At 41.0% G+C, this 15,909-nt stretch overlaps 1 protein-coding gene across 3 annotated transcripts in view; it reads left to right on the top strand.

Annotated features, from left to right (window-relative positions):
- tacr1a (tachykinin receptor 1a) overlaps positions 1-15,909 on the top strand; it is a 63,769-nt gene that overhangs the window by 35,251 nt on the left and 12,609 nt on the right. For all 3 annotated transcript variants that reach the window (XM_085424877.1, XM_085424876.1, XM_085424878.1), the window contains 2 exons: positions 11,802-11,952; positions 14,684-14,880. In XM_085424877.1, coding sequence (XP_085281003.1) covers positions 11,802-11,952; positions 14,684-14,880 — 348 coding nt within the window. The remainder of the gene's footprint in view (positions 1-11,801; positions 11,953-14,683; positions 14,881-15,909) is intronic.

The raw sequence follows: 15,909 nt of genomic DNA, 5'->3' as shown, positions 1-15,909 counted from the left end.
CGTCCTGTCCCCTTGGCAGAAAAACAGCCCCATAGCATGATGTTTCCACCCCCATGCTTCACAGTAGGTATGGTGTTCTTGGGATGCAACTCAGTATTCTTCTTCCTCCAAACACGACGAGTTGAGTTTATACCAAAAAGTTCTACTTTGGTTTCATCTGACCACATGACATTCTCCCAATCCTCTGCTGTATCATCCATGTGCTCTCTGGCAAACTTCAGACGGGCCTGGACATGCACTGGCTTCAGCAGCGGAACACGTCTGGCACTGCGGGATTTGATTCCCTGCCGTTGTAGTGTGTTACTGATGGTGACCTTTGTTACTTTGGTCCCAGCTCTCTGCAGGTCATTCACCAGGTCCCCCCGTGTGGTTCTGGGATCTTTGCTCACCGTTCTCATGATCATTTTGACCCCACGGGATGAGATCTTGCGTGGAGCCCCAGATCGAGGGAGATTATCAGTGGTCTTGTATGTCTTCCATTTTCTGATGATTGCTCCCACAGTTGATTTTTTCACACCAAGCTGCTTGCCTATTGTAGATTCACTCTTCCCAGTCTAGTGCAGGTCTACAATACTTTTCCTGGTGTCCTTCGAAAGCTCTTTGGTCTTGGCCATGGCGGAGTTTGGAGTCTGTTTGAGGCTGTGGACAGGTGTCTTTTATACAGATGATGAGTTCAAACAGGTGCCATTCATACAGGTAACGAGTGGGGGACAGAAAAGCTTCTTACAGAAGACGTTACAGGTCTGTGAGAGCCAGAGATTTTCCTTGTTTGAGGTGACCAAATACTTATTTTCCACCCTACTTTACGAATAAATTCTTTACAAATCCTACCATGTGAATTCATGGATTTTTTTTTCACATTCTGTCTCTCACAGTTGAAGTGTACCTCTGGTGCAAATTACTGACCTCTGTCATCATTTTAAGTGGGGGAACTTGCACAATCGGTGGCTGACTAAATACTTTTTTGCCCCACTGTAGAGCGAGAGCTAGCTGTGCATGAAGTCGTGGAAGCAAAACAGCAAAATTCATGACGACATTGATCAAATGTGAAGCGCAGTTTGCTGCTTCTTTTGCTGTTGGCTCGGTAAATTTTGGTTGGAGAGAGACAAAACCTGCAGCTCAGAATCAACGCAAAAAGACGTAAACACAGCGCGGACCGGACGCATCAGGATCGCTAAGCTCCAACTGTGTGTCCGTCTACAGGCCGTCGGGTGAGAAAGCCGAGAAAGACAAAGTTGCGTCTGTCCGTTCTGTCTTTACGTCTTTGTGTGGAATCCGTGTACCTGCTCTCATTTGCTGTTTGGTTGTTGTTGAAATGGTTTTGTGAGCTTTAATCTGAGAATCTGGCGTTTCTGGCAAAACACAGTTATATTTAAAAGTCGATTCAGGATTTAATGAATTGATATCGCTTTATTCAAGCTACTCACCTCCCACTTCCACCTGCACTTTCAACTGGACCACGGTCAATCAGAGAGGTCCCGCCCCTGACTATCTCTGATTGGTTTAGTCCACGATAGGGGCAAAATGTGTGTCTGTTGTTGACCACAGGGAAGGTTGCAGATTTTTTTTTTTTTTGCTATCCGAACAGTTGGTCGCACAGGTGCAACCAAAAATTTTTTTTTAGTCGCACCACTGAAAAATTTGGTCGCATTTGCGACCAAATTGGTCGCACTCTAGAGCCTTGTACTGGGTGTGTTGCTAAGGCAAGCAAACAAACTATCTCGCTCTCTGTGATGCTATATGGCCACAGCCATAGCTGGACTGGCCATCGGGCATACCGGGCATTTGCCCGGTGGGCCGCTGGCAATTTTTTGTTTTTATGGGCCGATGGATTTTTTTTTTTCAGGGTATATATAATGAAAGGTGTTGGATTGGCCAATTAGTCATGATCGACTCTGGGCTGGACCAATTACAGCCGAGGAGGCCGGATGCACCCTCCCGCTTGTTTAACAATCACGTGATTTTCGCGCATTGCATGCCGGGAACTCGTGGCAAAACAATCCAACGACCGCATCAAATGCAAGCATTTGCAGCACCGCAAAACGTTCATTCTCCGGTTTCAATGCCTTCTTGTTTTTTCTTTGCCGCACAAAAAAGGAATGTACAAAACAAAAGGAGAACAATGCCGGTCCGTACAAAGACAGACTCGACGAAAAGACAAAGAAAAGATACGAGGAAAAAATCAAAGGAGTGAAAGGGTCAGACCCTTACGAGCACACAGAGTGGACCAAAGACGTTAGCGTGCTGCCCAACTTTCACCACGCTCAGATTTATAATTATATGGTTCTTGGAGTGAATGCATACACTCATGAAGTTTAGTAACTTCAGGTCACTGCAACAAGCCCAGGTACAGTTTACCGACGGATGGGTACAGGACCTTGAAATGCACCGTGTAGAATGAAAAACCATCGTACGAACAAAGGTAAGTTTACCAGTCTCACAAATCGTCGTCATAAATACACATTCGTTAACCGTTTATTAATATAACCTTTGAGCTCAACCGCAATTAATTAGTAATAGAAATAATTTCTGGTAGCATTACAGAAATGTAGCAGTGACAATAATATTGTATGCTGTAATCGTACTGGACAATTAGTGATACAAAACAACTGTTTTATCCTGTGAATAAAAGCATATGTTTTTGTCAATGTACCATGGTAATAACAGAAGCAAAACGCAATATTGTGTCAGGACAATTCACTAATTATGCACAATAAATAAAGGAGCATAGCGCGACAATTTCTGTTCAGCGCCAGACTTGCTTGTAACCTATATCACCAATTATGTTAAGAAAAATGACGTATTAACTACAACAGAAGACTGACCTCTGTGGAAATGCTTGGAGCAGACTAACATGTGAGCTGGAGTGTTCTGAGACGTTATATTTGGTATATCCAGACCATCCGTCGGCTCTTACTTCGGAAACATGGCTTAAAAAATTTCTCTTCAACGACGTAATCCGATAAAAAAAAACGATCTCTTTACCCGTCGGCTTCCCGTGGCTGTCATGCGACCGGCTATTGCAGTTAATAACACAACAGCTTCTTGCCATTTTTTGGGTTTCTTTTTATCGCTGTGTAACTGAGCTCAATTGAAAGCCTGCGTGCGCTAGTACCGCTTGCCACAAGTTCCCAGAATCCTTTGCGGTTTTACCCCTGAATGACGTCACATTTTCAATCTCTTTATCCTGGTGGGCCTGTCTCTAGTCAAAATGCCTGGGCCGATTTTTTGTCCCAGTCCAGCCTTGGCCACAGCCCAGAAGAATGTGTAGACAGTGGCATCACAAGCATAATAATTGGTCTTCTTGTTTATGTGAGCAGTTGTGTTCATAAACTGCCACCAGTAGTTGGTTGAAAACCCATGTGGGTACTGGGTGTGGTTTGCTCTGTCCCAGTGGCGGGGCGATCGTGGCTCAAGATTTGGGAGTTCACCTTGTAATCGGAAGGTTGCCGGTTCGAGCCCTGGCTTGGACAGTCTTGGTCGTTGTGTCCTTGGGCAAGACACTTCACCCGTTGCCTACTGGTGGTGGTCAGAGGGCCCGGTGGCGCCAGTGTCCGGCAGCCTCGCCTCTGTCAGTGCGCCCCAGGGTGGCTGTGGCTACAATGTAGCTTGCTATCACCAGTGTGTGAATGTGTGTGTGAATGGGTGGATGACTGGATATGTAAAGCGCTTTGGGGTCCTTAGGGACTAGTAAAGCGCTATATAAATACAGGCCATTTACCATTTACCAGTGCGCTCCTGTTAATCCACTCAGGGTCAACAGGCTCAAGAAGGTGCACAGCACATTCCTTAGCCATTCTAAGTTGGATTCTGGATCTGTTGGTTTCTTCACCAGGATTGAGACGAGAGGTCCTAGAGATATTCTCCCCCCTTTGTACCCTGGACTTTTCACCATTACCCAGAGTCGGCCAGGAAGTGTGTTACCTTCTTGCAGTGCGCTTGATGTATCCAAGTGTTTCTCTCTGCAATCTTCACTGCTGTGGGCGTCGTCAGCAGCACCTGATAGGGACCTTCCCACCGTGGACTGGATCAACACTTCCTCTCCATGGCCTTTATCAGCATCCAATCTCCAGACTTCAGACTCTGTTCCTGTGGAGAAACAGAATCATCTGGCAGATCATTTGTTCTCATGACTTCTTCACTTTTTAACATTTTAAGCATCCAATCTGCTAATGTGCTCTTTCTTCTGCTTTTCTATCATCACTACTGAAAACTGGAGCCCTAAATAGTCTACCATATATAATCTCAAAGAGTGTCAGACCGTTCTATGTTGGAGTAATCCTCATGCACATCTTAACTAATTCTATACAGTCTAACCATGTCCTGCCTGTCTCTTCCATTGTTTCCCTAAGTCTTAGCTTTACTATCCCATTAGTTCTCTCTAACAACCCTGCACTTTGTGGGTGATATGAACAATGATGTTTTAGATGCTGTGTCATTAACCCAATCATTTCATTTACAAAGTGTGGGCCATTATCACTATAAATAGTCTCTGGAATCCCATGTCCCGGGACGATATTCTTACATATTGCTTTTGGCAACCGAAATGGCATCTGCTTCCCTTTCCCACTTTGAAAAAGGGCACACTATCACTAGACAGTACTTACAGTTATTACAGTTGGACAGCTCTATAAAGTCCTTGTGAATAACTTGAAATGGGTGACTGGGTCTGGGGAATTTCCCTCTCTTAGGTCTCAAATTACCCTGAGAATTGTGCTTGCAACATATCATACATGACCTGCAATTTTTTTTAAAGCATTAAATCCTAGAATATGAAAATGTTGCTCTACTTCTCCCATCATCCCTCCTGTTGGGACATGGCACGGCCCATGGCTCAAAATAGAAGCAGTCCTATATAAATTCTTAGGCAGTATTGGTTTATCACACAGATAATAAACATCATCCTGCAAGCTGGTGGGCCTGCAGTGGGCCTGCATGTCTGCCAATGCATCTCGTATAATAGGCAATGTCTGCCGGTGTTGCACTGCAAAAATGTGAACGCCATGTGCTCCTAAAACTGTCTCTTTTGCAATCTTATCTGCAAAAGCATTCCCTAATGCAACTGGATCTTTCCCTCATGTGTGTGCTGCACAATTACAAATGGCAATTCTACTGGGCAATATTATTGCTTCCAGCAGATTTTGCAAGAATTTGGCATGTTCTAGGCTGTCATACCTTGTCTTGCCCACTGCGCTGCAAAGAAATGTAATGTAGCAAATGCATATTGGCTATCAGTGTATATTGTCACAATTTGTCTCTCTGCAGCTTTAAACGCTTCTGTAAAAATTACTATTTCTGCTGCTTGAGCAGATATGAAACATGCTAATTGTCCTGCACAGATAACTTTCTCACTGTCTACCAGAGGTGGGACCAAGTCATTGTTTTGCAAGTCTCAAGTAAGTCTCAAGTCTTTATCCTCAAGTCTCAAGTCAAGTCTCAAGTAATGTCAGGCAAGTCAGAATCGAGTCTCAAGTCACTGGTGTAAAAGTCCGAGTCAAGTCACAAGTCTGAAACTTTGAATTTCAAGTCCTTTCGAGTCTTTAAAAAAAAACAACGAAAAAATAATGTTGCAGTTATATGCTAAATGTAAATATTAGACAGTGTAATTTTAAAATCTGTGTTTTTCTCAACACATGACAAAATAGTGAACTTAGAAAATATACACAAATTGTGAAATTGCACCTCTTTAAAATGCAGCTCAATTAAACCTAGCTCCAAGAATAATTTTCACCGACAGTTCTGAGATAAGCTGCATGTTATTCTTGGATGCGGTTGTAGGACCAGCTTTAAAATCGCATGACAAAAATATCATACACATTAAAAAAAACTGTATCACCAACGTAGCCTGGACAACATTTGCTAGTTAGATGAAGTCAGCTATCTCATCTTAGCATATTTATATGCATATTTATAATCATACGGTTCTTGGAGTGAGTGCATACACTCATGAAGTTTAGTAACTTCAGGTCACTGCAACAAGCCCAGGTACAGTTTACCGACGGATGGGTACAGGACCTTGAAATGCACCGTGTAGAACGAAAGACCATCGTACGTATCATAAGTTTACCAGTCTCACAAATTGTCGTCATAAATACACATTCCTTAACCGTTTATTAATAGGACCTTTGAGCTCAACGGTAATTAATTAGTAGTGGAAATAATTTCTGGTAGCATTACAGAAATGTAGCAGTGACAATAATACTGTATGCTGTAATCGTACTGGGCAATTAGTGATACAAAAAACCTGTTTTATCCTGTGAATAAAAGTATATGTTTTTGTCAGTGTACCATAATAACAGAAGCGAAACACAATATTGTGTCAGGATAATTTACTATTTATGCACAATAAACAAAGAAGCATAGCGCGACAATTTCTGTTCAGCGCCAGACTTGCTTGTAACCTATATCACCAATTATGCTAAGAAAAATGACGTATTAACTACTAAAAAACACTGACCTTCGTGTAAATGCTTGAGCAGACTAACCTGTGAGCTGGAGTGTTCTGGGACGTTATATTTGGTCTTTGAATGGCTGCAATCCAGTCGCGTCTTTGTTACTTCGGAAACATGGCTTGAACAATTTCTCTTCAACGACGTAATCCGATAACAACCGATCTCTTTACCCGTCGGCTTCTCGTGGCTGTCATGCGACCGGCTATTGCAGTTAATAATACAACAGCTTCTTGACATTTTTGTGTTTCTTTTTATCGCTGTATAACTGATTTTAATTGAAAGCGTGCGCTAGTACCGCTTGCCACGAGTTCCCAGAATCCTTTGCGGTTCTACCTGTGAATGACGTCACATTTTCAATCTCTATATAATATGCAAGTTAAATTTTATATTTGGGGTAAAATATCAAGTCTTTTCAAGTAAACCGGTTCAAGTCCAATTCAAGTCCCAAGTCATTGGTGTAAAAGTCCAAGTCAAGTCACAAGTCTTAGAACATTTTTTCAAGTCAAGTCTAAAGTCATAAAATTAATGACTTGAGTCTGACTCGAGTCCAAGTCATGTGACTCGAGTCCACACCTCTGCTGTCTACTACAATAAAACCTATTTTAGCCTGTCACTCTGCTGTTGTAAAGCTCAAACCATCAACAAACCAAACCTTTCCCTCAACAAGTGGCACATCTATTAAGTCATTTCTTGGCTTACACTCCGTCTCCACATGCTCTCTACACTCATGAGAAGTGCCCTCTTCCTTCGTTGGCAAAAGGGTTGACGGATTCAGAATTGTGCACCGCTTTATGGTTATGTGCGGTTGTAAGAGTAGCAGTAACATTAAAGACAAGTGTCTTGCAGCTGACAGAAATGTAATTTTAGTCTGCAGTAGTAGACATCTACTTCGTGTAGAACTAACAGTGTCAAAAGGGTAAAATACAACTATTTTCCAGAACATTGTACAGCTTGAGCTGCTGCACATACTGATCTCACACATGGAGGTAAAGCATAAGCAACTAGAGCTAATCTTTTAGGATAGTAAGTTACTGGCTTCATTTTTGGGAAAAGTGCTGTTAGTTATTTCACAGTCACCGGCATTTGTGCTGTTCACAGAACCACAAGTCCATCGCTGGACCTCCTCTGCGCTGTCACTTTTGGAGCTTGGCACACTCCCTTCATCCCTCAGTTTCTCATGTTCCAACGCCGCGGATGATTTAAGGCAGAGCACGTCGTACACCTTAGTTATCTTCCTCAACGTCAACGTCGAATCTCTTTCATTTTATTTAAAGTTTTTCTGTTTCAAAACATTAGTCAGTGGTTAAATGTTAAACTTATTTAACTCCCAGCTCCACCCGGAGCCTGTATCCTAGAAGACAAAGTCTTTAAGTTAAAACAAACTTCACATTTGCAACCAACTGTAGCTCATAAGTGTAATAAAGTATTCAGCATCACAGAGACAAGTATCATTGCAGGTTTATTCTAAACTCATTAAACCCCTACTTTTTCCATAATTTGCTCCAAATCATTGTAATCTCAACGTCATTCCACATTGTAATCAGTGACTTTCCTTAAGTTTGTCACTCACCATAAGTTCAATAGTGGTCAGATAATGAGCCCCATGTAACTATTCTGTAACCACTGCACATCTGTTCAATTATCACTTGTCTGTCTGTGCTGAATCCTTTACAAGCGCTCTTAAAGGAAAAACAAACATTAGAACAACAAAAACAAACAACATTATACTGGTGGTCAGGCGTAGGCCATCCAGATTACAGAGGTACTGTAAAAGGTCATAAAGTTAACACTCTGCTGTAAAAAGAAGTAACACTGGTTTTAAACACAGTATGTGTCACACTGTATTCACTTCTCCCCTGTAACATTCACAACATTTTCTCAACAACACAGTGTAATTTCATCACCAACAAATAGCCTGTAACCACAGTTTTCTTCACACAAAAACTCAGTAATCCTGTAGTAGAAAAACATTAAGTTGCGTGTCCTGCTGTAAATCACATGATCAAATCACATGATTAATCCTCTACTGTAGAAAAGAAATGTAAATGTTATCGCTGCGCAGGTGTATACACTCTTTCTCACAGTGAGCTCTGTGAGCAACACAAGGTGGTGAATAACACCCTTGATAAATTCAAAAACCCAGAAAAATTACAACTAAAAAGGTTAAATTTGCAGAGTTCACATAGTCATGTGACCCAGGTTTCCTCCTGTGGTCTCCTATTGCTCCTGCAATAAGAGACACACACAGAGATACATCCACATCCACAACATGTAGTAGTTCTTCCTATTCAATGTTCAGATCTGCTTAGATGACAGAGAAATTAAACAAAACTTTCAGTGCACTATGAAAGTAACAAAATAAAAACAATAAAAGAAAGAAAAGAAAAGACAGGAAAAGAAAGGAAAGGCCTTGTTAAATCATGACACGTGTTCTTCATCTCGGGAGGGGGGGAATCATACCAATCCTAATTCATCAACCAGTTTAATCTCAAACATTCATCCAATCAGCCACACACAACATACAGCATAACCCTGTTGTCTCATCACATAATAAGTTTCTTCTCATGTAACCAAATGTGCGCCATGTTAAAACTTCTTCACACACCAGAAACTCAACAATCAGCTCACTCAGCTCACTCATTCAAGACCCCTCATGAGCATTCTGATTTCTCCCTATGTGGTGCAAACATCTGTGCTCCTATAATATTCAGTCCACTACTCTATGTATCATTTTCATCTTACTAGTGACTTGGACAAGATGACAAACAGAATCTCATGCTTAAGATGCTGTCTGGTCTTCATGAGTTTCATTGTATATATACATGCATGTAGGGTTAGTATGGTTAATGCATTTTCTGTTTGTGTGTGTTTTATGTACCTCTCTCATCATGTTTTCATTATTCTCATCACTGTTTAAACAACACACATCTCTGTCTTTCTTTTTTTTAAAACTATCCTTCCTTAAAAACAGAAAGTAGCATTGCAGTTGCTTCAGGCTGAGAAACACCAAACACTCTTCATGTTATCATTCATATTTCATCAACACAACTATTTTATTTCTTTTGTCCACTGGGCAGGTGACCTGCAGAATCATGTCTGCCCCAGCTGGATACCGCTTCACTCACATACTTTCACACCTCTCTGTAACTCACACACACCAGGACGTCAGACACAATCACCTGCTTTTCGCCAAAACAAAAATATGATGCTGATGTTACAAAAGTCTCACACACATGAATCAGGATGCAGAAAAGCTGTTGCCCATATGAGGTGCGAAGAAGAAACTGAACTCACGGATAGCTGCATGCTCGAGATATAATGGCTAAATAAATGTTGGGTCTGTGTTTCCATATGCCCCGCTAGTTTAGAGACTTATTCCTCATGAAGAACACAAGACATAACAGAACATCTTCAACCGGTCTTTAACTCACTAACGAGGGAAGCCTTGGTCAGAACCAGGCGGTGGAGCATAATGCTCATCACCTGCCTCTAGCCCAAATCCTTCACATGGGATGTGCTTGTAATAAAACACTACAGCCTCCCCCCAGAACATCGAGAGGCTGGGGAGGGGGACAAAGGAATGCCTTGATCACAGAGTTTGAAACAATGTAGAGGTGGTAAGCATAAAAATGACAACATTTAACAATTCACTTTAACAGCAGCTGTGTACCAGTTTCATGATAAATTAAAGAACATTTAAGGAAAGACAGGTGGTGCATGAAGGCAGGATTTCATTAAAAGATATATTTGTAACATCAACTCCTGACTCTTGCAAACCAAAGGAGGTAACTTAAGCTGTGAAACAGGACCTATTATACATTATCTTGTTTCCTGTTAAATGTATGTATAAACTGGGAGAAACAAGTTGTTTCAGCTGCTGTTGCCTTCTTATCTGGCCATTCGTCTCCAGGCTCTAACACCAACGAGGCATTTTCACCCAGGGAGCTATTTCCTCTTTTTCAGACCAGTCTCTGTAAACTTTGGGATGATTTTGTGGAAAAGTCACAGTAGGTCAGCAGTTTCTGAAATATTCAGACCAGCTCGTCAGGCACCAACAACCATGCAGAGTCTAGAGTTATTTAAGTCACCTTTCTTCCCCAATCTGATGCTCAGTTTGAACTTCAGCAGGTTGACAGTTATAGCCATTACTTTGGCTGATGAGAAGTGGGCGATTGCATCTCTGTGTCTGTACTCCTCAATCTCTGGTCCTCTACTAGAGGCCTGGGAGTTTGAGGCTACTGAGCAGCATCTTAGGTGTTCCTTGAGCTGCACTCTTATGGACTCTTATAACCTTTTTTTTTTTTAAGGGAAATTATTTTAATTCACCAACAGTAGTAATTGGTTCACTTCAAGCCTCACTCTGGAACAATGCACAAATTGAGCACTACTTTGTCTGTTGATACAAATAAAGCTTTCGAGTCCATTCCAAGAACAGAGCTGCCAGCTTCAAACTCTTTAGGCAAGGACAGCACAAAGAATTGGTCTGAATAAGTGCATCCAAAAGGTACACTTATGTGACTCTGCACCCGCATGCCAGAGTCTAGGACTAAGTCAGATTACAAAATCCAGTTCTTTCACTTTTTGATCCAACAGGTACCAGGGCAGGTTAGTTATGCAGCATAAGATGAAGTTCTTGCTCCAAATCCTACTTCAAAGTGCAAGTTTCTGGAGTATTGACTGCTGTTGACTCTATGTATTATTCTAGGGCAGGGGTGTCAAACTCAAATACACAGTGGGCCAAAACTGGAACAAAGTCGTGGGCTAACATTAATATTTATTGAAAAAAAAAATCTTCCTCCAGATATAAGAATGAATATTTTCTTATGGACTCAAATACGTTTTGCTGGAAACCTGAATATGGAACAAGCAAAGCTTAATACTAAACAATATATATATTAGCTGTATAATACCAGTAGGCCAGCTCTAATAGTAATTTGGTATGGCTTCGCGGGCCAAATGTAATTAGGCTGCGGGCCAAATTTGGCCCGCGGGCCAGAGTTTGACACCTATGTTCTAGGGTCTAACCTACAATATAAAACACCTTGACACGACTGTTGTTGTGTTTTGGCTCTGTATAAATAAAATTGAATTGAACTGAAATTGAATTGTTGACTGATTGATAAAACATATGAGTTCAGCATATGGTATCACATCTTGTGCCTTGTCTTGACTAATTTGTGCTGGAGTGGCTGGGAGTCAGTTAGTCATACTTTAATCCTGGCTGCTCTACAGTTTTTCCATTTACCATGCAATACATGCCAATGTGTCTGCTTTTACAAATGCATTTACTTATTGACTTTATTTGAATAGATAAATATTTTTGTAATAATATAGAATATGTGTTTGTAGGTACTACGTGTGTGTGGTCATCCTCATATATTCATTTCCACTGCTGCTGATGGGTTGTGCTTACCTGGTGGTGGGACTGACACTCTGGGCCAGTGAGATCCCTGGGGACTCCTCTGACCGCTACAAGGAGCAGCTGACTGCCAAACGCAAGGTAACCTGCCTACTGGATTTCACCACTAATGTAATCAGAATATTTTTGTGCTCTGCAGCCCTGAGCAGGATGTGACTGATGTCTCCTCGTGTAATAAAAAAATCATCATAGCATCACACACCTGAATCTGAGTTCTCAGTCCTTTCTTCTATCTTAGACTGTTTTTTTTTTTAGACCACTTTTTGCTAATTTAACCAACTGCAGTCTCTTAATCCACTCTTTTCACCATTAGCTCTTCTTCTTGCTCATTAGGTGTAGAAAACCACGACTCCTCCGCGGTAAATTCTTTTGTCACTTTGGTGAGCCACCGTCTTTAACAGCAAATATGAGATCACTTTCATTTCTCCAAAACCTGCTGAGCTAATTGCATTCTCAATAACTACACCCTCAGGAGTTCTTTGTGGTCAGTGCCAACTTCTGCTAAAGTTTAGCATGCTAGCAGTGCATATGCTAGAGTTGGCATTTTTTAAAATAGAGAGTGATTAATGTGTCAAATTATCATCTGTTTATTCTCTCTTAAATGCCAGTGAGCACTGTCTGTCTTGGCAGCGCTGACCGTGTCTCATGATCTATTATATTTTTATTTTGCCCCAGAAAGATTTCAAAGTAGCTCAGAATTTTCTGCACAAACAGATTTGTTGGCTCTGCTGGCCAATGTCTTGTTAAAATGACATTGGTGAATGCTGAGTTCTCAGTGGAAACAATCGATGCAGTGCAGTTTGTAATCTCATCATTAAGAGATAACAAATGAAGCCGGAAACTGACAATACCTGCTGTAACACTGTTGTGAGTACTGGTTTTCTGAGACACGTTTTACTGGCTCACTCTCTTATTTGGGGAACTGCTCTTGCTAATCATGGGGAGCCTCAATGGGGGTGTCTGTGTGGATTTCCTCTGGGTGTTAGACAGCATATTGAGTTCATCTATGACTCTATAAACTCAAAATTCTCAAAAGTTACTACACTGTGTAAAATATCGATAAAATCAGAATGTGGCGATTTGCTAATCGCAAAAACTCAAATTTAATTCACACTAGAACATATAAAATGTATTAAATGTGCAAGCTTTCAATGTCATAGGGCAGGGGTCAGCAACCTTTAACACCCAAAGAGCCATTTGGACCCGGTTTCCACGCAAAAGAAAACACTCGGAGCCGCAAATACTTTACTATACTACATCTAAAATGAAGATAACACTGTATATATTGTTTTTTACCTTTATGCTTTGTGTGAACAACTAAGGTGTGTTGCTTATGAAATCCATGAAGTGCTACAGAGAAAATTACATTTTATTTATGTAATTAACACATTTTGAACTCTTAAAGAAATATAACAAAAGGAAAGACACCCAGCTGAACTAAAATGATCCATGTAGCAAACAAAAACTGTTGTGAGCCGCCACCCTTATATCACCTTTGGGCTTTTGGAGCCTTGACCTGACTTTTAAAAAATAATTGGAAAAAAAAAGCACTATGCTGCTGAAAAATGAAAAATAGATATTTGCAAAATTCTGCCTAAATATGTATTTTAATTGGTTAATGTGTGTGGCGAGGTGTGGTCTGCAACACCGCTGCAGGGGAGGCGGACGCACCTGAGCGGCACCCGCAATCACGCCTCGCTGCCTTAACGTCTGTGCTCTCTCTGCTGTTGTGTTGGTGTGTGTCGGGCTGTGAGCTGAAAAGCTACAGCCGGCTGTGTGCGTACAGCAACCGTGTGAAAAGTGGTCAGTAAAGAGATGCTGAAAAGCATGTTCATGGAAACATCGTCGGGTCTGCCGTGATATGTTTGCAATGGGACTTCTGCTCCTGAACCTCTGCGCACAGCGTCTGCAAATCGGGGCTGTACGAAGTCACTTTCATCTTTACGCAGGACTGTAAGCTGTCATCTGTGAGGCGTGAGTGGCGTTTGTTTTTAACATAGTTCACGGTGGAGAACAGCTGCTGACATAATGTGGATCCGAAGCTCCATAATTGGCCTACCTGGGGTTGAAAGTCTCGATAAATGCACGGCGTTTCGGCGGGTAAACCGGCTTTCGCGAGTGTGACACTTATTTTGAGCGATGAAAAAAATAATAGAATATAATTTTATTTTTATATTTCAATATCACAATAATCTTCCAATTTAGAACTACAAGTTAAAAATGAACTAACATAAATAAAATACACTTCAGCTAAATGCTTCTAATTTATTTTCCCAAACCACGCAGAGCCGCACTATAAGGACTAAAGAGCTGCATGCGGCTCGGGAGCCGCAGGTTGCCGACCCCTGTCATAGGGACTTATGTACCCTCATACCATCAGAAATATAGGCTTTTGAATAGAGACCACGTCAGATGGTTCCTCTCACAGGCATTTTTCCAAAAATGAATGTTGAATTTTGATTCTTCTGTCCACAGACAAATTTTCTGCTCTATCTTAAATGATCTTTGGCCCAAAGAACATCTATCAATTGGGAGGTTAATGGAATGATCTCTGGCTCCTCCATTCCTTTGTGTCATTGAACAAGAAAATGAACCCCAAGTTACTCATGATACATTCATCGTGAGTAACCTGGGGTTCCTTTTTAGATGAATGGATGATTTTTGCTGAAATCTTATTTTAATAATAATGACCTTAAGGCTCCTTAAGGATACCAATTTGTAATTGGTCTGACATTAATCTTTGTCTGACTGAGAATCATGTTCACACTGGAGAAATCTACAAAACATAATTGCGTAATCATGTATTCAACAGGTGGTGAAGATGATGATTGTGGTGGTATGTACTTTTGCCATCTGCTGGCTGCCCTACCATGTCTACTTCCTGCTGCACCAGTTCTTCCCCGAAATGTTTGAGGAAACATACATCCAGCAGGTCTACCTTGGTATCATGTGGTTGGCCATGAGCTCTACCATGTACAACCCCATTATCTACTGCTGCTTAAATGACAGGTTAGTTAGCACCTCCAAACCATTATGCATGCAACTACTTCACCAACAGGGCATCTTATTAGTTCCACATATCAAATACTGAGGTTTAGAACTGTCTTTATTTTTCCTGTCGTAGGCTCAGCTGTGAGACATTCCTCAAAGATTCTGGTTAAGACTGACATGACAGCATCCATCTTTTGCTTCAAACTTGTGGACAGCAACCTCATAATGCAATTTTCTTATTCAAGTACATTAAAGTCATTGATTTGGATTGAGATGTGGCTGACAAGAGTAGCACACAGTGCGTTCTAAACAGCTTTTGTTTTTTCCATTAATGCCTCGTTAGTCTGCTCTAAGCCATTATCTAGCCCAATTGAGATTGAAAACTTAGAGTTTTAAGCATCACAGAAGGATCACAGCTCCAAGGGATGGAGTTAAAACTCCACGTGCAACTTAACCAAAAAGTTTGAGAAAATAAGGGAAAAAACAATAAGCCCCCCATGACAATGTAGGCTTTGGATTTTTGAAAAGCTCAGGCTACATTATTTTTATATCAAAATTACTTAGTATGGGCAATAAACCTCATCAAAAAACATAGCAAATTTTAAACACCAGACACTCCTTTATAATGGTACACACTTAAGCTAATGTGACTGTCAACAATTTTTAAGTTTATAGCAGTTTTTGCTGGTTAACACTGCCTGGTACTCCTGGCTTCTCTCTTGTTATTTTACTTACATTGACATGTTCGAAATAAGCTATCCTATCTTTTCTATCGATCTAAAATATTTGACTTTGCGAATGAATCATCATTCACAAAGACAGTGGAAGATGCTTCTTTAATGAAGCATCTTCCATTGTCCGCCATTGCTGTAACCTGCTAATTGCCTTTGAGCTTTCAGAGAAATGCGATTTCACACTTGAGTATTTTACCTCCCAAGTCCCAAAAATGAAAATGTGTGGGCTGAGGTGAGGTTTATAGGTTTAGTCACTGGTGGTTTTTGTCTCCCTGAGCTCATATGCATAACCAATGTGAGTGTTTTTTTATCA

This window comes from Rhamphochromis longiceps, linkage group LG12 (assembly GCF_057381845.1).
Source record: "Rhamphochromis longiceps isolate RC_006_pf linkage group LG12, R_longiceps_female_GT1.1, whole genome shotgun sequence".
In the NCBI taxonomy this organism is placed as follows: domain Eukaryota; kingdom Metazoa; phylum Chordata; class Actinopteri; order Cichliformes; family Cichlidae; genus Rhamphochromis; species Rhamphochromis longiceps.
Note: the sequence above shows the minus strand (reverse complement) of the source record. Positions and strands in the feature narration are given on the sequence as shown.